Raw genomic sequence first — 23,821 nt, forward strand, 5'->3', positions numbered from 1 at the left:
ATGAATGAAAAGGTATTTCATGTTCACTCATAATAAATAATTTTAATTTAGTAGGTAGATATATTACGTTTACAGTTGCTATCATAGAATAATTATTATTATTTAATTTGAGTAATGCCTGACAATAGCCTATTAAAATAGACTTATAGATAAGTAGTTGGATAAGTATTTTATATTGATAAAAAACAGCAGCAGCAGTAACTTGAGGTATTTTTGCCACAAAAGTAGTGAATGAAAAACGATGGAATATAAATTTCAAGGAAAGCTAGGATTGAATTGCGTTGCCTGTATATTTATACATTTTCGTTTCAGCTAGGTATGTGTCTTAATATAGAAGTAATCTTGCCGACTGTGAGAAAGTTCTTATTATTGTACCCTTTACGAAATGGATGTTTACTTATATTTGTATGGACATTGGTAAATTAATTCAGATTTTTATATACCACTATATATCAAATATTTTAAAATAAACCTTAAGCTGTCTTAATATTGGTTTAATATTGAGTTTTGTAGATAGGTACTCATACCTTTTACTCATTTTCAGTTTTAATCTTAAAATTTGGATAAACGCTCCGAAGCAAGAAGCCTATGTTCTGAAGCTATTTTAAACACACTTGGCAATAAAATTGTTACCTTGGATTATATACCTACTAGATTTCCGCCCGCGGCTTCGCCCGCGTTTGCAAAGGAAAACCCGCATAGTTCCCGTTCCCGTGGGATTTCCGGGATAAAAACTATCCTATGTGTTAATCCAAGTTACCCTCTATATGTGTGCTAAATTTCATTGTAATCGGTACAGTAGTTTTTACGTGAAATAGTAACAAACATCCATACATCCATACAACCTTACAAACTTTCGCCTTTATAATATATATGTATATGTATTAGATATATTAGATAATAATTTTCAATGTAATAATTACTGTTCTTTTTGTTTCAGCTCAGAACAAGTTTCGACGTCATTCTATTCTCAACAGCCTTGCTAGAGTCTCTAATTGGAAAGTCTTTTCCTCTCGGCACCTTATTTATTCAAGGAAAGTCATCAGAAGACAATTTATACCTTGTATACTATTCGTATATAGTGCTAATTATTAACGAATCTTTGCTACTAGTGTATACTATTCATTTGGGTATTGGAGTATGTCAGGTAACTAAGTTTTTAAGGGCTGATTTTTCAATCCTTGGTTAAAACTTATTCGTCGAATAACGTAGTAAACTACCATTTATGAAAGGTATTCTAATTGCCCGTTTTTGACAGTTTACGTGACATTTTAATATTATCGTGTAATACTTTATTGGACGGGTAAGTTTTATCCAAGGATTGAAAAATCGGCTCTAAGTAAAATTTTTATTCCTTCCTTTTTTGTAGAGTGTCAATGATTTACCTAGGACTTTAGGGAATTCATACGATTGTATAGAAGCGAAAATTAGTGTTTTGTAAATTGTATGTAATTATTATATTAAAAAATTAAATCTATCCCAAAAAATACAATCGAAACTATATATCAAGCCAATGCTATGCATCATCAAAATGTGTTCAGTGGTTTTCGCGTGAAACAGTAACGAGTACATAAAACATACAGTTATATTAAGCAAAATTTAGTAGTATTATTGAAATTAGTATAGCCAACGGGACGGGCGTTTAAATCAGTTGGCTTTTCAGCACCCTGGAAACCTTGGCAACCCGGGGCTTACTCCATAATATTATGGTCAAAAGGAATTAACAATAATAGCTTATAGCACCATATCTATCTGAATTTACAAAATTGGGAGTGATGCAAATAGGAATCATAATGGATCTTCCCATAAAAACGAGAATATGATAAGAAATATCGCGATTATAAAATACTAGCTTTCCGCCCGCGGCTTCGCCCGCTTGTCTAAAACATAATCTATACTAATATTATAAAGCTGAAGAGTTTGTTTGTTTGTTTGTTTGTTTGAACGCACTAATCTCGGGAACTACTGGTCCGATTTGAAAAATTATTTCTTTCGGTGTTAGATAGCCCATTTATCGAGGAAGCTTATAAGCTTATAGGCGCGTATTTCATCACGCTACGGGCAACAGGAGTGGAGCCACGGGGGTGAAACCGCGCGGAGCAGCTAGTAAATTATATACCTACTACAACCTTCGAAATCCGTTGCGTAGTTTTAAAGATTAAAGCATACATAGGGACATAGGGACATAGGGACACAGGGACACAGAAAGCGACTTTGTTTTATACTATGTAGTGATGGTGTATCCTTTATCGCAATACCCTCCTCAGTCCTTCATAACATAGAAGTGATACTACAAAATCACTCTGTTGCGACGTGAATGAAGGACAAATACGCCTTGATAATACTACACTTAATAAAAACTTCTAATATTATGTGTATTTCTAAGAAAATATGTATTATCAATACCATTTTGATGATAAGCTGGAACAAGCAGATAAAGATTTATAATTATTGTTTTGATATAAATACCGTAATATATGGGTACTAATAGATAAAACACTTAGTTCGGTCCCATGAATAAACCATGCTTAAATGCTGCTAAATATTTTCTTGTATGTGACATAAGCTTAATCGATTCTCAATTCAGAAAACGGATGGGGTTTATCAGATCTAAAAACTAAAAAGTCTCCTCTAAAACGAATACAGAGCTTATTCGCGAGAATTTTTGACAAATTCATATTATACCATAATTAACCATGGCTGGATATTGCGTTCATAATACGGATTTTCCAGTCAGTTCAAGGCGTACCTACCTACTCTCTAGAAATAGGAGGTCATTTAATACGGCTCCAGATCGGGTCATAATACCGTAAAAAGTATATCATTCATATGAACTCTACATATTTGCCACATAAACTTGTTATTGTTCTCTTTTAGGAAATCCCATACTTATTGAAGCAGTATCTAATATGTCGGTCTATAACATGGTTTACGGAAATGCTGTTTCTATCAATACTTTGTAGCGTACACAAATCGCTTATCGGGTGGTATTTGGGTATTTTAATATTTGTTGGTAAGTTTTGATCTTTTTTTGTTATTAGATCAACTGACGTAGGTGTTTGAAGTCGACTCTTCTCTATACTTAGAATGAATTTGCTTTCTATATGGACTGGACGATTTAAAAACGCTTACCTACAAACGAAGTCTGTTCTTAGATTAATCCATTTTCAAATACCCATGAATAAATATAAGATTTTACCAGCAATCAGCTTCTATCCTGACTTCTGCCAGAAATAAACTCTTGGTGACCTACCGGAATACCACACTTTCTACAATCAAATTATAAGTTGTATTCCCTGTCAGTAAGTATTATTCCTCTGTTTTACTTTCTATTTTTTTTTATGTTACAGTTTTAGAGTTCTATGCGTTCGTTGTGGTGTATAGTTTTTACAGCACCCTAGTGGATGATTGTAATATGGATAAATAAAAATAATAAATATGACACGCCCAATTATTGTATTGTAGGTTTGATTAGCCTGCGAATACTTACAGGTAAGAAATTCTTAAATAATAATAGACTTATGAAAAATGTAGGGCCTTACGAATTAAATTAGCTATGTAGCTTCTTGTAAATATTATTTCATTGTTATACGATATTCACACAATAATAACATATTTATTTATTTATTTATTCTTTATTGTACATTAGGTTTAATCTTATTTTATAATATCTTAATGGATTTAAATGTACAAAAGGCGGCCTTATGGCTCTAAGCCATCTCTGCCAGGCAACATACCTACCTAATATTATCGTGAATCTGTTCTATAATATTATAACTAATGTACTTACGTATTTACAGAGATGTAATTTTATTTGTTGGAGACACCTTGCTATAAAAATATCTGCAAAAAATATAATGTATACATAGGTATTATAATATTATAATCATATGAGCATAACAAGCGTTTAAAAGTTAGGTATGTACCTAGCTGGAAATACGATATTCTTCCTATTGCAGCATATAACACATTTCATATTTATATTATGTTATCTCTGAATAGGTATGCTATAAATAAACGCTGGGTTCTGATAAAAATATGGGCAAAATACAATACCTAGGTAGAGATTGTCTAATCTAAAAATGAACGCCCTTCCACTAAACTTAATTGTTTCAATGTGTGAGGACAAATAATTATTGAACCACTTTTATATGTGTGCGCGCGGCGATTCTACTGCAAACTTTGACTTTCACGCACTGATTTGTCAACTAATCGGGCGATCAGTTCAGGTGCCTAGCATTGTATGGCGGGGAGAGTGCGCTATGTACGGAATGACATGTCCGTTCTGTCGTGCATCGCGTCATTTATGCACTAGTTGGGCAACTGGTCCTGTCGTTCGGGCATGGACAGGACTGGAGGACTGAACGACCAATGAGGCAGACCAATTTGTGTGTATTGCGTCTATACACGTACTTTGAATGTGAGCGTAAACACAGTGGAGGGGCGTTCATGACAATCTCTACCCACTTATCTGACTAGTATATACCTGTCTATTGGATATTGTGTTTATGAGTTATGACCAAACTCCTCACAAAAATGATAGACCGATTTTTATGAAGACTTTTGTGTATATTTGAAAGATCTGAGAAATATAGGTCATCATTTTTTTATAGGAAGCAAACTACTGGTTTAGCTAAACTAGCAAGCTAATAAAAAATTGCATCAAAATATTTCTACTAAATCGGTCAGCGTTATCACCGCGTTTGTAATCCTATCTGATAAGAATACAACGATAATATGACAACCCGGCTACACCTTTCCTGCAGCGAACTAAACTTTGTGTAAAAATTAATTGCTAAGGTGTAATATAAAAATAGACGAAAGTATTCGTGCAGTACGTGCATTAGCTATCAAGAGACATATTATTGACTAGTTCTTAATTAACTGTATGTGATTATAAAATGGGTTTTCAGTTGTTCCCTACTTTCAAATCGTGTTGTTTTTGCCTTTCCCTGAGAAAGGGATCGCTGACGATCGGATATGTTTCTACAGTGAGTAATTATGATTCATTATTTTTATTTATTAGCTGTATTTTTTTATCTAAATAATAGATGTTGTTATTGTGTATGAGCAGTCTTCGATAACCTCTTTAACTCTATGTGAAAAATACCTATTAGGTACCATTAGGTACTACATAATATTTAGTTTGCTTATTAAACAATAATAGACAAAATCATTTTTTCAGTGTGTAATATTGAAGTTTGTCAATAGTTTATTAGTTATTACCACCTATTGCGCTAAACCGTACATTTTAAGCTTTTCTCAAATAAGTTATAAACCAAGGGTCAACAAGACAAGGGTGAAGGGATTCCTATTTGGGCTGACAAGTGACAGATGACATTGACATTTGACATTTCTCAAAGTACGTAGTATTGCCATATTTACATTTCATTGTGTGTAACATGAAACTAATTAACTATGTGAATTAAGTTCTGTATAAAAAACAACATTCAAATGTCCAAAACATTTGTTTAATTTTTATCACTATAGATTACTTCCAATTTGTTCTCTTTACAAATCGTCCTAATTATGGTGTTTAAAATCTGACTGTAAAAATAATATACTTTCTTGTTGCAGGTGTTGTGTACATTCGCATTGGCCATTATTTCACTATCTCTGTACAAAGTTATAATTTTTGTAAACGAAAAAAAGGATGACACCACCTATACGGAACATACACCGGAGGAATTGAAAAAAATTGCCATAAGTTTATACATCACACATGCGTACTTGATAACAGTGTTTATTTACAACATAATTATTTGCATTGTTCTAATTGTTGGTGTGCATAAGGTTGGTATGTTTTTGGTAAAGCTTTTTGTATATTAATGTGTGAATTTTAAATATAGCATTAATTTCCTAACTATACCTACGTCCTAGTTTCGTACATTTTATTAAATTATATTGTAATCTATAATATTATATTTTATAATTTCAGAATAATACAAAGTTTATGCGAGATTATTTTAGAGCTGGATTGTTCTTATTATTATTGGCCCTCGCTAATGTTGTCGTATCAACGATTTTTCTACATTTTGTTGTTACATTGATGCTACTTATGTGGAGCGGTTGGTATTTACTTAAATTATTCAAAATTATGATTGTATTATTGTTAAATATATTTTGCTATATAAACTTATGAGGTAGGGAATAATATAATTTATGATAAAAATGTCTAGGGAAAGATCCGACCTAACTCAACTTTGTTAAATAAACTAACAGTTACCTAACTATTTATTATGTATTTTTTTTTTGTTTCAGTGGTCATTTTTTACTGTCTTGTTATTGTAAGAAGCTGCTATCTAGAAATAGAAGAAGAAAATAAGCCTCCGTCTTTTGAAATGCAAAATTTATACAATCCACCGAGACACCCACCAAATTTTTATGCCTAGTCAAAAAATATATTTATTTTTTATTAATATAACAATAAAATAAGTCTGGATACTTTTAATAACAAAAATAAATACATTTACTCCTCAAGATTAAATAAATATGTTTATATAAGATGCAATACTTCTAAACAATAATATAAATATGGCCGATTTATACTAAAACACTTGAATAAATCACAATTATATGAAAAAGTAGAGAGTTAACAGGAGTTAATAATTGCTGTCTGTCAGTGAAAGTCCCATCAAAATCGGGCCAGCGGTCCAGCCATTCCTGAGATTGAACAATATGACAGATAAAAATTGTAATAATTACTATTTTGGTATATGTACAGGTACAGTGTATCCATTCCTATGCATTTAGTGAAAATCGGTAATTTCAGTATTAAAAACAGACACTCCAATTTTATTATTAGTTTAAATAGATTTGAATCAAAATTCATAATTTATACATTTTGATGTTGCAGTCCCCGTTTTCCAATTACAGCACTAGAGCGCATTATGCGGCATAATGCTTAACGTTGAATGTTCCAACTACAGCAACGCTTCGCACAATCGAGCACTAGAAAAAGTAATGTGCGTGAATTGATGCGTGCAATCGATTTATCGTTAGTAATTATTAATTGTTGGAAAAAAATTTAAAGCTTTCGTTTCATTGTAGTTTTTTCGAAATAATCAAAGTTAATTCAAATTGTGTTAAAAAAATAAATATAAGTATGGATGAAGGTACAAACAAGGTACAAACATTGAAAAAAATGTTAATGAAATAATCAAAATCCAAATTACTTAAAATAACCGTTAATATTTTTCAACCAATTATTATTTATTTACACATTAACGAGGTTATTGCTAACTCTATTTTTTTTTCAACACTGAACTTAGCGCAACCTGCTGGTGCGTTTCACGTTCCAATTAAGCATCAGCATAATTCGGCATTGTGCGGCACTGAGTCGCAGTTGCTCTGTAATTGGAAAACAGCCAGTACCTACGTGTTACAGTTAATTAATAGTGTAGGCAACTGGCAACACCATCTATATTATCCGTCACATGTCAGAGCACCAATGATTATTAACCACCCGAATGAAAAAGTCGTCAAGTGTCATCATAATATTCACTATTCCCCTTCAATGGCGCCTACAAGTGGTGTGCTAGAAAGAGACGCAACATTAAAAATAACGTCAATGTCAGCCAATTACGTTTTCTATCATTATTTGACGACGCGAAATGTCACGTATAGTAACGCAAATCGCGTCGCACTCGTGTTTTCGAATGATGCTAGATTAATTTAATTTTAAAGTTATTTGTCTAGGAATTATCATACAATGAAATAATTGTTCATTTAATTATTATAATAAGTTGCAAAAATGTCGACTAAATTTCAGCAAAATCCAAATGCGGCTTTGGAAAAGCAGGTTCGTTGTAACGTGAATTGTTTTGTATTTATACGATTAAAGTTATTATAATTGGAATTGTTTTTTATTTCCCTTTTCATTTTCAGCTAATACAATGGATAAATGAGGCTGGTATGTCCGACGGCGGGAAAAAATGTGGACTCCTACGAAGGATCGTAGAATTACTTTTGCATCAACTATCACCAATGATTCCTCTATACATGGAGAACGTGTTAAGTTTTGTGAGCGATAAAAGTACTGAAGTTCGCAAGATCGTTATTGGTTTTATACAAGAGTTGAGGTGAGATGTGGTACAAGTACCCAAATAGCTTTAGACTGGAAGGTTGTGGAGGATGAACTCAAACTCAAAACCTATTATATGTATATCGAGTTGCGTAGGTGTACTAACAGATAATAGATATATATGTAGGTCCAAGTCATTTACAAGTTATTCATACTGTTCAGGCCACTAGTTGTACGGTATTCTTTATAGGTACGCTATTAATTGAATTGCTAAATAAGTTAGTTGACTGCTACTGCTTTTTACTGAATTTAAAGACAATTTGATTTTAATCTGACATCATGCTTATTTGTAGACAGTTTTGATTGTTGTAACAAACTCAAAAACTACTGTACTGTACTGAAACTGAATTCAACCATTTTCTCACAAGAAGATAGCTATGTTATCCCCAAGTCAGTGTGGACTTTATTTTTGGCTATCTAACATCGAAACAATTGTTCGAATGGGACCAGGAGTTTCTGAGATTAGCGCATTCAAACAAACAAACTCTTCAGCTTTATAATATTAGTAGTTTTATTAAATTTAATATACACTATACAAACAAATGTTATAACTAGTCAGGATATAGATAAATAACAGAAATATGCCCTAGATAAATGATAACTTTAAACTATGTTCTTATATGTACTATATATTCTCTTATTTGAATGCTATCAAACTGCAAATCCACCCTTTCAGCACAAACTTCCCGGACAATCTGCCCAAGGTGATCAGCCAGTTACAACTCCTGGTCATAGATCCAGTGGTAGCTGTGCAAAAGAGAGCCATACAAGCGGCCAGCGTTGTGTACAAGAATGTACTCGAATGGTTGTGTACGTCCTCGAACGAGGCCGACATGAAGTTTGTGTGGGAACAAATTAATAAGTCTAAGGTTGGTTGATTTTTTTTTAAGTGAAAACTTCTTTAGCGGCGTTGGGTATAAAATCTTAAACTCGCGTCAGGACAGTTTTTTTTAGCCCTTATATTCTATGCGTAAGCCGGATACCATTCCAAAATATCAAACATGCTCAACGTTAATAATCAAGTTTTCACTTCTGCCGGCACTCCCGGAGTGCAACCCGTCTTTTTTTTTTAATATCACTGGCTGTGCCCTGTGGTTTCTCTCGTATTGGTCTTAGTGTGATAATAAATAGTCTATACTCTATAGCTTTTCTTGATAAATAAACTATCTAACAGTGATTTCTTTTTTTCAAATTGGTTTCTGAATCCAGATTTAAGCGCATTCAAGGACAAGCAAACCTTTAATATTAGTATCGATATAATCTTTTTGTCACATGTGGTTGCAATATAATTTTTAATTCTTTCTACTTTTACTAGAATATTCTCTGTTTTTTATGTGAATGCATTTTATATATTTTATCTTTATTTGAAGTTAACCAACCATTATTGCTATTTGCTATAAAGATTTACAGTCATTAACTTTTCAATATTTTTTTATGATTTTTAATCCGTCAGTCCTCGGATCACAGACACAATAGAAAATCTATTGTGTCTCGGCCCGATCGGGCCGCTCGGTGGTCAATGGGTTAATAAGGTTTTTCGTAAATCCCTAGTTGCTGGTACTCAACATGATAGACAGTGAGAATGAAGGAATACGGACACACGCAATTAAATTCCTTGAAGAGGTGGTTTTACTACAAACACCTGACGTTGAAGGTTCCAATGATTTCAGTTTAGATGATTTGCCGAGAACACTTACGTTCTTAAATCGAAAATCGTTAGAAGAAGAAGCTGAGTGAGTATAATGTGATTGAATTTATCAAACATTTAAAAATAATTTTGTTTAAAAGTTTAAAAAAAGTAATGTTATGCATTGAAATAACTGATACTTACGTATTTTCTTATGATAAATATACAAGGGTTCTGAATAATTTTGAAATAATTTTTTTATTCTTATTTACAGACACATATTTCAATTATTGCTCAAATTTCACAATTCACAACACATATCAAGCGTCAATCTAATGGCTTGTATGACAACAGTAATATCTCTCGCGAAATTCAGACCCAGATATTTACCGAGAGTGGTCCAAGCGTTAGGCGATCTTCACACAACCCTGCCTCCAACGCTATCACAATCGCAAGTGAACTCTGTGCGAAAACACCTTAAAATACAGATCATTAATCTGGTAAAACACCCGTCTTCTAATGAAATGATTCCTCAGTTGTTACAACTTCTATCCGACATTGGAATGACGCAACAAGAGATCAACAAAGTCATACCAAAAGACAAGAGAAACAAAAGAATGGCTGACGTTAAAAATGGGGACACACCAGCTAAACGCTTCAGACTAGATTCTCCACAAAACAGTCAAAGTAGCGACAGTAACAGCAGAACAGAATTATTCGATGACGACAGTAACCAAAGTGCAAAGACGAGCCCAGTAACCGAGGATTCAATTTACGAAGGATTGAACAACATAGATTTCGTAATAAACCTCGTAACAACGACGTTACTTACTCAGTTGCCAACTGAAATGCCACCGAGTTTCTTAACAACTTACAAACCTATTCCAAACTCAGGGACGGCCCCACAAAAACGTAGTTTGGCGAAAATGATCCTTGCAGTGATCAAAGGTGAACCAGAAGTACTGCCTCCGCCACCGATAAGTCAACCGGCAACCACAAAAATACCACTTCTCTCGGAAGACGATGAAAAGATAACCCTAAAGAATGCAGTAGCGAAATTACAAGAATCAACTAAAGCTGATCGTCAAGTTGAAAATGCGGTTTCTAAACTTATGGAAGAAACAAGACAAGAGTTCCTTAAAGAAGAAGAAAGGAAAACGAAAGAAAAGGAGAAGCAAGTGCCTCCACCGACGCCTTCTGTTCCAAAATTGAAGCAGAAAGTCAAACTTCTAAAACTACAAGAAATAACGCGTCCCGTACCGAAAGAAATCAAAGAGCGACTGATGATACAAGCTGTTGCGAGAATTCTAAATTCAGAAAAGGAAGCGGCTATCGGTGGAGCCGCCCAAATTCGCGCGAAATTCATAACGATATTCGCATCCAGTTATTCTCCAGACATTCGGGATCTAGTAATGAATTACATACTAGACGATCCTGTAAGCAGGATAGATTTAGGTTTGTCCTGGTTATATGAAGAATACGCATACATGCAAGGTTTTAATCGACACCCGGCTACGTTACAAAAGGCCAATGAAAAGCCCGATCAGAATTACAGCCAATTACTCTGCGCTTTGGTGACGCAGATTTGCGAAGGGGGGAAACCATTACTGGAGAATAGTAAAGAGGTTTTATTAAGGAGGATATACACAGAGGCTCCGGTAATTACTGATGAGGCGGTGGATTATTTGAAGCATTTGGTGATAGAAGATAAGCTGGTGTTGGCTTTAGAGTTGATTGAGGAGTTGTGTGTGATGCGGCCGCCGAGAGCACATAAATATGTGCCAGCACTTGTGTGTCATGTTTGTGAGTATTGTTTTTATACAGAAATTAGAAACTACCCTCAAATTATCAGATATAATTAACTATTTATTCAGGAGTATATGAAATGTGATTTCTGAAAAAGCTAATTAACGATAAATGTTGATAGTAATGTATTTTTTTTTAATTTGATTAGCTACAATTTAAACTATAGTCTTTGAAATAACAAATCTGCTTTGTCTTTAACAATTGGTACCAGTTCTAAATATAAAGCATAAAACATAAATAAAATTTCAGTGAATGAAAACGAGGAAATTCGGGAATTCGCATTAAAATCAACAATAAACATCTACAAAAGTGGATCAGACGCTGTCAAAAAGGTCATAGAGAAGAATGCGTTGCTATATTTAGGTTTTATAGCTTTGGATTCGCCGCCATCAGAGCTTATGGGATCGCGTCATAGCTTAAGGGTCTGGTCAGACGATTTGTACAAACTGTGCCTTAATTTGGTCATGGCGTTGTTTTTGGAGAATGAAGGTAAGATTTTTGTACTTTTTGTTTGGTATTGGTTCCTATAGTAGGAGATACGGATTAAGATCAACCTTTACCCTTGCGATAACCAGATGTGACTATTTTTTATGAAATATAATGTATAAAGAAATATACCTATGATAACTTGTCTATCAAAAAGTTCTTTTTAAATTATTTGCTACTCTCATTTTGTGTGGTCTATCGTGTGGTTGTTTTTAATTTTCTTTCTTTCTATTATTAATTATGCACTATTAATGTGTGCATGAGTAATGAAAAATTTCATGGTATAAAAATAAAACACATATGTTTTGTACACTGTATATTATTAAAACAAAATTTATACATAAAAAAGCATTTCAAACTTAAAATAAGTAACTTCATTAAACCTTATCAAAGTTTTAATTTTAAAAAGCAACCCTGTTCTGTCATGGTCACGGCACTGCGCTATGTTATAATCGCTGTGTTGCAGCTGCTCCCTTTCTCTCTTATATTTCTGTCGTGGTCATATCGTAGATTTGCTCACTTCATGAAATGATCGATCATTTCATGAAATGTGACCATTTCATGATGTGACCAACTTAGTTTGAGCAGATCGTTAAATCGTCAATGTTTTAAATTTTTAGTTTCAACCTTTGGCCTGATTATATGAAATATAGTGAATCTATAAAATATTTAAAAAATTCCGAATATTTTAATAACTTGTTTAGGGCTGAAACAAATACCAATCTCCGCCTCTACTAATAATTACTGTAACCACTTTATACGATGATCAAATAATTTTGACCATTTCTTCATGAAATGGTCAAAATTATACTTATATTAAAACCGCGCGTTAAGATTCCCATATCGATAAAAGATTTCTTATCATTGATATGCTCAAACCACATCATGATGTGGCCAATAGACATTCAACCAATTCATGAAATGCGACTATTTCATGAAATGATCGATCATTTCATGAAGTGAGCAAATCTACGATATGGCCACGACATTTCCAACATTCCAGATCTGAATAATATCTGAGTTGAACGCTAGTTTACAATTTGCATCGCATATTTTGCCTTCATAGGTTCCTAGTTTTCATTCCATGTATTATTTGATAATAACTCATATTTTGGCGTCCTTTCTCTACTGAATGTTTAACTATGATATATTCCCGACATTCCAGAGCTGATAATCGACGTGGCTCGCGTGTACGGGTGCTCCGGCGCGGAGGCGAAGCGCTGCGTGCTGCGCGCGGTGGAGGCGCCGCTGCGGGGCGTCGCGCGCGCGCACCCGCCGCCCGCCGCGCCGCCGCCCTTCCGCGCGCTGCTGGCGCACTGCCCGCGCGGCGCCGAGACGCTGCTCACACGCCTCGTGCACATCCTCACCGACACGGGTGCGCACACACCCGCACACCCCGCGATACACGTATACACACATACACATGCGCTGCACGCATACGCACACACCCCGCGCGCCTATGGGACTCCCCAATTCAAATATATACACCACAAGTAACACACGCCACTGCATCAGCACTTTACACACACATGCACACAAATGCGCATAGACCATATACTTCATTGATGATAAGTGTGCTTTACTTCGCTGCATACGCACTCGCAAAAACAATTCCACAATATATTTCATACTTTATTAACAATCGCCAGTCACAAAAATTGAATTACGCACACACACACACACACAATACCTAAAAATACACAAATGTGAATTATATCATAGTACGAAGTTCGAATTCGAAAACCCTCCACTTCACATAAACATGATTTTCCACTATTTTTGCTATCACACCCAGTTTTCCATACATTAGTACTAAACAATAATACTTTATATATTACAGCTCCCCCATCACCAGAGCTAGTAGAGCGAGTGCGTGAACTATACGCGACGAGAGTCAGCGATGTTCGCTTCCTCATACCTGTACTTAATGGACTTAGTAAACGAGAGGTATCTATTTTTTATATGTTTTAAAATAACTTTTTAACTCTTTCATACTTATAGATGTAAAAAAAAAACAGTTTATACTGTATAAAAAAGCAGGTAGTATAAAATTTTTTGATGAAAATGAATTGTAAAATTATTGTTTATATTTAATAGATGTAATAAGAAAATAGTTCAAACAATATAAATAATACTTATAACTTTTTTGCAGATCCTAGCTGCTCTACCGAAATTGATCAAACTGAATCCCGTGGTTGTCAAAGAAGTATTCAACAAGTTATTGGGTTTGCAGAATCCGAATAATGAACAATTACCTGGTAAGATTTCTATAAAAAATATTTTATTTAAAAAAATGAAATAAAAATCTTCTAAGTTGTATTTTAAATTGTAACTTAACTGCACTGACTTTGTTACAATATTTTTTCAAAGTTCAAAAAATATTAAATTCAATTCGCGTCATTACAGAATACACAGAAATGATTTGTAAGTAACTGCATCTAATTTTTGCAAGCTTTTTCTATCTGTCTTCTATTTACTAAGTGTGATATTTTTAACGTGTGTTTTAAAAATGATATTCTTACAAAATCTAGAACACAACTTTAAATAAGCGAAAGCAGATAAGAAATCTAATGTCTAGTTATATGTTAAGTAGACTTAAAAAAAAAAAAAAAACTCTGTTTTCGTTTTTAATATTACGTTTTTACTCAATTTGGGTGGTTCTTCTAATATTTAATATAGGTAATTTATGCGTAGGTGTAATATATTTTTTGATTTCAGTTACCCCTGAAGAGCTACTAGTAGCATTGCATCTCATCGATCCCAACAAAGCAGATCTCAAGTATATTATAAAGGCTACTGCGCTTTGCTTCGCTGAGAAAAATGTGTATACGCAAGATGTAAGTACATAATTACAAAAAATAGTGATATTTCTAATATTTTAGCAAGCTTTTCTTATTTTTTGTATTCGTGAAATATCGTGGGTATTAACACATATGCTTTTAAAACGATATTATGAGGTCTGATTGCCTGATTGATGTCGTTGCCATATCGTAGATTTGCTCACTTCATGAAATGGTCGATCATTTCGTGAAATGGTTGAATGTCTATTGGCCACATTACGATGTGGTTTGAGCAGATCAATAATTATAAGAAATCTTTTCTCGATATGGGCAATTAAACGCGAAAAATATCATATTATCGTAAAGTAGTTACAGTAATTATTGGTAGAGGCGCTGCAAGCGCTGGGTTTATGTGTGAATATGGCGGCTGCTGTCGAAAATTTTATTATTCGTTATATTGTTAAAAACTACTAACTAAACATAATTCGTTTAATTACAATATTTACGACAAAGAGGTTCGAGTACTATGGAAATTGCGGATATCTTGTATTCAATAAAAAATGCGCCTTAAATCCTATAACTAGGTGTTTATTATATTATATCCTACAATATTATTATAATTGTTTATTTTCTAAAAAGCGATTCGCTCCTGGCACTCGCCGGCCGCTGCCGCGGCACTAACTTAAATGACAATAAACAAGTTCTCAAAATATTCTGATTTTTTAATATTTTATGGACTCTTCAGTCTTCATCCTAAATTTTATACAATCTGGCCAATGTGGATGACAAAATCGTGAAACATTGACGATTTAACGATCTGGTCAAACTATGTTGGTCAATTAATCATGAAATGCGACCATTTCATGAAATAATCAATCATTTCATGAAATGATCATTTATTAACTGATAATAAATTTTATTTTCAAGGTGGTATCAGCAGTACTCCAAAGGTTGGCAGAGGAACAAGACACTCCAGTCCTGATGATGAGGAGCGTCCTCCAAGCGCTTACTTTGTACCCGGCGTTGGGGCCGCTAGCGTTGAATATACTGCAACTGCTTATTGATCGAGAGGTTTGTGAAATAATATAATCATACATTCAAATATTAACTTTTATATAGACTTTTAACTAGCCGCTCCGCGCGGTTTCACCCCCGTGGCTCCTCTCCTGTTGGTCGTAGCGTGATGGTATATAGCCTATATAATAGCCTTCCTCGATAAATGAGCTATCTAACACTGAAAGAATTTTTCAAATAGTACCAGTAGTTCCCGAGATTAGCGCGTTCAAACAAACAAACAAACAAACTCTTCAGCTTTATAATATTAGTATAGATTAAGAAATTTATGCTAAAAAAGAAAATTTTAACCCATTTTTTCTGCATTTTTCATTTATGATAATAACGGTCTAAAGTCTAATTGGTCGTAACATAATGTTTTATAGTCGATAAAATATGGTCTTTACAAAGTATAATTTTAGTTTAAATTCGAAATAGTAAACATTTTCAGAAAAAGAGTTCTTCAAACAATATTTTAAATCACAAGGCTAGGTAGAAATACAATAATTTCAGTTGAAGTTTGAATGTAGCTTCCTAACCGACTTTCAAAACATGGAGTAGGTCCTAAGATATTTTATTAAGGTTGATGTTCCGACCGTCCCTCCATACATTTTTGATTACCTCTAAACACTTAACACAGACACTATTTCTTTAAAACTAATCATTTTATCACTTCTCTATAATGAAATGTGTGCGCGTTCGACCTTTTTAATCAATAATTTACAATATTTACTTAGAAAAACAACAGTAAAATACCGGAAAAATTTGACACTTCTACAGTAGTGTGCGTGACTTTTGCCAAGCGAAACACGACATAAAGCACGACATCTAGCGCATAGACTATATACTTATTACAGATCTAGCGCGTCAATGTCTAAACGAAAGGCGATGTTTAGACATTGACGCGCTAGATGTCGTGCATTCGCGTTCGTTATCTTATGCATAATGAGCATAATTCTAATAAATCAAAGTTCTGTGTAAAAATTGAGTAATTTCATTTCCAATCGTTCAAAGAAAATAACAATAAAATAAAATAAAACTAATGACCTTAGAAACTATGTTTTTTTTTATTTATTACTCATTATTGTTCGTCCGTCGTAGGTCTGTAAACTGTATTGTACACTGAAGGTAAATGGTACTGTAGGTACTTTAGTTCGGCGTCGTCGCTCGTCGGCTTGATATAAAATTACATTCTTGATTTCATTGACACGCGCTATGATTTGCGCGCGGAATTTCTTGTGTTGTGAATTTATTTTTGTATGCTATGCATTTTAATTGATTCAAATTGCAATGTTTCTCTAGTATGCATTTGAGACTATATTGTAAATTGTAATAATTGATCGTGGGTATAGTAATTAATTATTCTAATAACGCAATTAGTAATATATGTATTTTCGGTGGGATTCAAAACAAAAAATTGGCCCGTGATTTTTATGAAATTTCACCACATTGCAAATCACATCAATCATAGTTCATACACATGTATGACGAAAGTGATTAGTATTGTGGCTAACATTGACTCATCAGTTCATCACTGAAACCAGTGATAAATCAGTACCTATATCATATTGTGTTTGAATATTTTTAAACAATGATATAAGTATACAATTATTATAAATCGGTAAACTATCAAAGTAATCACAAACTTGCAAACATTGGTAAAATGTCCAGTAGTTTATGAGCCTATTCATTACAATTTACAATCAAACAAACAAACAAAGTTTTCCTCTTTATAATATTAGTGTAGACAAACACTATGAATACGATCACTAATGCAAATTCGGGGATTTTCTAATTATTGCTAAATAATAATTGAATTCGTTTTGAAATACTCTATAATTTTTAGTGTATAAATAGACATTTATAATGTGGTGCTCATTTTTTTTGTACTGCTAACGCTATTGTAGGTACCTATTTTCGTTGTTTTATTTCAAGTGAACACGGCCATACAATTTTGTCACGAGCCGCCTATGATTGTAGGTACTTTTGTTAGGCTCCTTCGTCGTCCGCGTCGGCTCGAAAGTTCTTGATTTCATTGTCACGCGCTATGATTTGCGCGCGGATTTTCTTGTGTTGTGAATTTATTTTTGTATTATTATTATTTTTTATTTATTTTTTTATTTTATTGATTCAAATAAAATATTTCACTAGTATGCATTTGAGACTATATTGTATTATGTATAATTTATCGTAGGTATAGTTATTCTTATAACGCAGTTATATTTTCGGTGGGACAATTTGACCCGTGATTTTTCTGAAATATCACCACGTTGCAAATCACATCAATCATACACACGTATGACGAAAGTATAGTGGCTATAATTGACTCATCAGTTCATCACTGAAACCAGTGATAAATCAGTACATATATCATATTTTATTGTGTTTGAATATTTTTTAAACAACGATATAGGTATACAATATTATTATAAATCGGTAAACTACCAAAGTACTTCCGAATTTTCAGACAGACAAACAAGTAGTTTGAACACGCAGTTTTCTTATACTAGTAGCAAAAATCAAAACCATAATATTATGTTTCCCTACTATATTTTACTAAAAGTCGAGTGCGTCGAAATCGTAAATAATAATATGTTTTTCACCTTCCTGGTTATTTTCCCATAGTAAATAGTGTTTTAGGTTTGTTGTTGTAGGTAGGAATAATAATAATTATTCTTACATGTTGGTTATGAAATGTATATTGAAATAATTTACTTTTACAAATCATTAGTGATATAAGTTTTGAGTGAAAATGCTTGGATCAGCATAATATTATATGGTACTTCAAATACATGTTTTGATAAAAAAAACAATAGTGTAATAAAATAAAACTGCGTTTTATTGTAATCAATGTTGACAATTTTAAATTCCAAAATTATTGATCAATAAAATAGTTTACACCAACAAATATAACTTTTATTTTTATAACAATCGTTCATAATATAAACCGTAGCAGGTGGCGTTTTGAAGTTCTGTCTACTCATACAGAAAAATGGAAAACTTGTTTTTTTTGTAAACAATTTATTACTCATGTTGTTTGGCAACTCGAAGCGTGGTCGACCGTCGTAGGTACTTTTGTTCGGCGTCGCGTCGTCGTCCGCGTCGGCTTGATATAAAACATTCTTGATTTCATTGACACGCGCTATGATTTGCGCGCGGAATTTCTTGTGTTGTGAATTTATTTTTGTATGCTATGCATTTTAATTGAATCAAATTGCAATATTTCTCTAGTATGCATTTGAGACTATATTGTAATAATTGATCGTGGGTAGGTATAGTAATTAATTATTCTAATAACGCAATTATATTTTCGGTGGGATTCAAAACAAAAAATTGGCCCGTGATTTTTATGAAATTTCACCACATTGCAAATTATATATTATACAATTACAATTACAATTATTATAAATCGGTAAACTATCAAAGTAATTACAAACTTGCAAAATATGCTTTTCCGAATTTTCAGACAGACACACAATTTTATTAGTTTGTTTTAGCAAAGTAGGTACCTATACCTATACGCTTACGTCGCGCGTCGCGTCGTCGAAAACGGTGCGCCCAGAAACAAACATACCTAATTCAGTTACAATCCTTTTTTTGTTCCGTAATTTATTGTATTTATTCTAATACGATTTTTTTTATTCGTCGGCCAGTTCTACTAGGTATAAAAAGATAAAATTGAAATATAATTATTGTAGCGACAGCCATATTATGTTACTATGTTTTCGTAAATATGTTTTTCACCTTCCTGGTTATTTTCACATAATCTTATCTTATATATAAAAATGAATCGCAAAATGTGTTGGTAAGCGCATAACTCGAGAACGGCTGAACCGATTTCGATCATTCTTTTTTTATTATATTCCTTGAAGTACGAGGATGGTTTTTATGTAGAGAAAACGTAAATATTATGTACCACGGGCGAAGCCGGGGCGGACCGCTAGTCTTCTTATATATAAAAATGAATCGCAAAATGTGTTGGTAAGCGCATAACTCGAGAACGGCTGAACCGATTTCGATCATTCTTTTTTTATTATATTCCTTGAAGTACGAGGATGGTTTTTATGTAGAGAAAACGTAAATATTATGTACCACGGGCGAAGCCGGGGCGGACCGCTAGTATATATATATATAAATGAATCGCAAAATGTGTTGGTAAGCGCATAACTCGAGAACGGCTGAACCGATTTCGATAATTCTTTTTTTATTATATTCCTTGAAGTACGAGGATGGTTCTTATGTAGAGAAAACGTAAACATGTACCACGGGCGAAGCCGGGGCGGACCGCTAGTCTTCTTATATATAAAAATGAATCGCAAAATGTGTTGGTAAGCGCATAACTCGAGAACGGCTGAACCGATTTCGATAATTCTTTTTTTATTATATCCCTTGAAGTACGAGGATGGTTCTTATAGCTAGAGAGCTAGTTAGTTTAGTTTTAGTGCAGTGGCAGTGTAAATGTTGTTGTTGAGGTTATGTAAATTTAACACTTTAGTTAACTACCAAGATATAAAGAAATGAGGATAGGACACAATAACTATTGGTTGAGGTATTTATAAACTCATAATATACTTTTAAAAAAATCACGTTTTAATAAATTTCTAGAATTAAATTAGAACAGCTGATTCAAAATAGCCTAAAAAATCTTAATAATAATAATTACGCTTCACAGCAAGAAGAAATGTACCATATGTACCCGCACAAAGTCGATATTGTGTTGCCTACCGTTCGACTCAATGGCTAGGGTTGTAACTACCTTTAATAATTATTACCAAACTAATAAACCGAGTGATGCGAAATAACCATAATTCTTTTAGAGTTTGATAAAATGATCAGGCAGGTATTTTCTTTAATCCTCTGAATTCTCGGTTACTAAATTGTATCGTTGAAATTATTCTTAATCGCGTAAATTTAATAAATAATCATATGGAAAACACTTTTCATTTGTTTTTTTACTTTCACGCCCAACTACTATACAATAATTACGTTGTTTCGGTATTTTGACGAGAAAACGCAGGAAACATCCGTTGTATCATTTTAGATAGATTGTATATTTTGTATCTGTAGAATTGAAATCAAAGCTATGTATATGTTGTCTCCATTCTTTTCTTATCGGATTGTTGATCCCAATGCGAATGCGTCACTTAAATTTTATAAAAGACAATTAAGAACATCAAAAATAAAGTGATACGTAAATATTTCACAGTGCAATATATTATATAATTAATAATAATTATATATTTATGAAAAAATAATTACATCAGATTTAATAATAGCAATTGTTTTGAATGTACATAATATGAATAAATGATTACATCATAATAGTAATAATTACAATTGTTTTATTTCCCATTTGTTGCAACCCTAGCATATCTTCATGTAGCAGCAGAAGTACCTACACTGGCGGCGCGGCGGCATCGTGCGACATCAAAGGCATTGCCTTACTAGGTAAGTTTATAATGACTCATTTCTTTTATTATATAATTTACGTTTTACTTTTACAGAATCCGATTCAATGGATTATGAAGACGAGTCACACAACGCCATACGATAGTGATGATGAATGAACATTTCAATAAATGCATGCGTGTTTTTTTATGTTGTTTTGTAATTGTTAATTGTTTCTTAAATAAAGAAATAAACTAAATATTTAAATGATGATTTGTTATTTGCAACACAACTTTATATTTGAGATTCTTTACAAATGTATATTTAGTTTTGTATCATCAAATTTATAAATTTTATTCCATAGTTTTCAAAATTAAATGTAAATGACCATAAAAACATTAATAAAGTAAATCATTGATGTAAGGTCAGGGAACGTAATACATATATACATCTGACCATGTAGAAGCTAAGTCTTGTTGACTGCTGAAGTCTGTAAAGTTTTGTTGTCTGCTGAAGTCTGTACGCAATGAAAATGTCTGCCGTTTCGAAAATAAGTTTTTAAGACCCTAATAAATAAAATATATGTATATATAATGGCAGATCTGGTCAAATACTTTCAAAATTGTATTTTTTTCAGCACTTTCATAAGTGTCTGCCAGAATGTTATCCGCGTGATAATGGTCTGCCATTGTTATTTTCCGATAGTAATAATAATCTATTTTCAAATATCAAAATGGCAGACGTGGTCAAATGGTTTCAAAGTTCGCCAAAAATTTCCACCTGTCTTACCTAAGCGCGCGCCCCGTCCACCACTCTGGGCTTAGTGACTCCTCATCTCATGTATAGTAGGTATAGGGGAATCAACACACAAAAATCCAGGTCTGGTCAAATACATACAGGTAGCTTTGCGCTAGCTCTCTAGCTATTACTTCTTATGGAGAGAAAACGTAAACATGTACCACGGGCGAAGCCGGGGCGGACCGCTAGTAAATAATAAAATAATAAATAGTGTATTAGATTTGTTATTGTATCTTGTATACCTACGAATAATTATTCTTACGTCTTGTTGGGAAATGTTCAAATACCTACCTATTGAAATAATTTACTGTTACAAATCATTAGTGTTATTAGTTTTGAGTGAATAGGCATGGATCAGAAATTCAGAATATAATATGCTACTAACTACTCAAATACATACATGTTTACACAACAAACACCACTGACCTCTATAACTATAAGTTATAGAGGTCAGTGACCGTCAGTGACAAACACTATGGATACCTACGCTCGCGAATGCAAATTCGGTGATTTACTAATTATTGATACCTAGTCATTGAATTCGTTTTGAAATAGCCTGTACTTTGTAATTTTTAGTGTTATAGACATTTATAAAATGTGGTGCTCATTTTTTTGTAATAAATCATCCCGAACGCTATTGTATTTTCGTTGTTTTATTTCAAGTGAACACCTAGGTATACAATTTTGTCACGAGCCGCCTCTGGCCTCTGGGTGAAATAAACAAGTCAAATGATTTTTGTTCTAATTGTATTTTGGTAGTAGTTTGTTTAGAATTTACATTACCATTGTTTAATTTTTATTTTGTATTTGCAGTAAAATAAAAAGATGAAAAACTTCATTAGGTATATTGTACGACACCTCACTCTGAATCGCGCTAGCGAAATTTTTTCGTTACAGAGCACATATACAACTTTCGGACAATCTTCATTGAGGCCGGCCGGCAAATCGAGTATGTCGAGAAACTTCACTTATTCGATGGAGGTATTCTACCTTCCTTCCTCCACAGTTGTGGGACCCCGACGTGCATTGAACACGCAGCTTTCTGATACTAGTAGCTAAAATCAAAACCACAGATATGTCTGTGATCAAAACCATAATAATATTTTTACCTATTATTTTACTAAAAGTCGAGTGCATCGAAATCGTAAATATGTTTTTCACCTTCCTGGTTTTTTTTCCATAGTAAATAGTGTTTTTGATTTGTTGTTGTATGAATAATTATTCTTACTTGTTGGTTATGAAATGTATTTTGAAATAATTTACTTTTACAAATCATTACTGATATTAGTTTTGAGTGAAAATGCTTGGATCAGCATAATATCATATTTGCTACTTCAAATACATGTTTTGATTAAAAAAAAACAATAGTGTAATGTAGGTAATAAAATAAAACTGCGTTTTATTGTAGGTAATCAATTTTGACATTATTTATTTCCCAAAATTACAATAAAATAGTTTACGCCAACAAATATAACTTTTATTTTTATAACAATCCTACTTCCTACTAATGCGAAAGTTCATACATGTTTCAAAAGAAAAACTTTTACTTTTACTATTATTTCAATTTATCCGGTTTAATTAAGACTTAATATTGATACATATGATCATTATAAATACAAATAGGAATTAACAATATAACGAATACGTGGCACAACTAAAATTTTACCGATACCACCCGTGGTCATTCTCCTTTGTGGGTCATTTGTAACAGGATGGCGGTTCTACAGCGAAAAAAGAAAAATGATGGTCAGAACGCTGATACCGGATACCTTAAGATACTGTAATATAAAATATTACTAG

General features: G+C 33.1%; 3 protein-coding genes across 6 annotated transcripts in view; 2 read left to right on the forward strand and 1 right to left on the reverse strand.

Moving 5' to 3' along the window:
* LOC149487278 (uncharacterized) overlaps positions 1-23,821 on the reverse strand; it is a 102,880-nt gene that overhangs the window by 10,738 nt on the left and 68,321 nt on the right. The window contains exon 21 of one of the 2 annotated variants that reach the window (XM_089697576.1): positions 6,228-6,302. The exons of the other annotated variant lie outside the window; for it this stretch is intronic. Coding sequence (XP_089553702.1) covers positions 6,283-6,302 — 20 coding nt within the window. The 3' untranslated portion in view covers positions 6,228-6,282. Of the gene's footprint in view, positions 1-6,227; positions 6,303-23,821 lie in introns of those variants that run through there. 2 annotated transcript variants of the gene reach the window in all.
* On the forward strand, positions 319-6,492 carry LOC149487279 (uncharacterized). Of its 2 annotated transcripts, XR_016315893.1 has the most exons (6): positions 319-417; positions 941-1,147; positions 2,878-3,013; positions 3,351-3,492; positions 4,914-4,991; positions 5,578-5,636. XR_016315893.1 is itself a non-coding variant. In XM_089697586.1 (4 exons), exons 1-4 carry the CDS (start codon positions 4,902-4,904, stop codon positions 6,390-6,392), a joined length of 567 nt encoding a protein of 188 aa, XP_089553712.1. In that variant the 5' UTR covers positions 4,539-4,901; the 3' UTR covers positions 6,393-6,492. The 2 variants fall into 2 exon arrangements, 1 of the variants encoding a protein (XP_089553712.1); XM_089697586.1 differs by lacking the exons at positions 319-417; positions 941-1,147; positions 2,878-3,013; positions 3,351-3,492 and adding exons at positions 5,939-6,068; positions 6,262-6,492 and having other exon boundaries at positions 4,539-4,991; positions 5,578-5,793.
* The window catches only part of Sym (symplekin scaffold protein), a 127,024-nt gene continuing 110,808 nt past the window's right edge, over positions 7,606-23,821 (forward strand). Inside the window, exons 1-11 of one of the 2 annotated variants that reach the window (XM_089697579.1) lie at positions 7,606-7,801; positions 7,888-8,081; positions 8,760-8,952; positions 9,635-9,816; positions 9,985-11,513; positions 11,766-12,005; positions 13,168-13,377; positions 13,843-13,949; positions 14,155-14,260; positions 14,721-14,839; positions 15,710-15,853. In XM_089697579.1, coding sequence (XP_089553705.1) covers positions 7,754-7,801; positions 7,888-8,081; positions 8,760-8,952; positions 9,635-9,816; positions 9,985-11,513; positions 11,766-12,005; positions 13,168-13,377; positions 13,843-13,949; positions 14,155-14,260; positions 14,721-14,839; positions 15,710-15,853 — 3,072 coding nt within the window. In that variant the 5' untranslated portion in view covers positions 7,606-7,753. The remainder of the gene's footprint in view (positions 7,802-7,887; positions 8,082-8,759; positions 8,953-9,634; positions 9,817-9,984; positions 11,514-11,765; positions 12,006-13,167; positions 13,378-13,842; positions 13,950-14,154; positions 14,261-14,720; positions 14,840-15,709; positions 15,854-23,821) is intronic. The other variant, XM_089697580.1, reaches the window with a different exon arrangement.

The sequence above is a fragment of the Colias philodice genome, chromosome 7 (assembly GCF_061535455.1).
Source record: "Colias philodice isolate Cphi_HAF_F1 chromosome 7, ilColPhil1 Martin Lab GWU primary, whole genome shotgun sequence".
Lineage (NCBI taxonomy): Eukaryota > Metazoa > Arthropoda > Insecta > Lepidoptera > Pieridae > Colias > Colias philodice.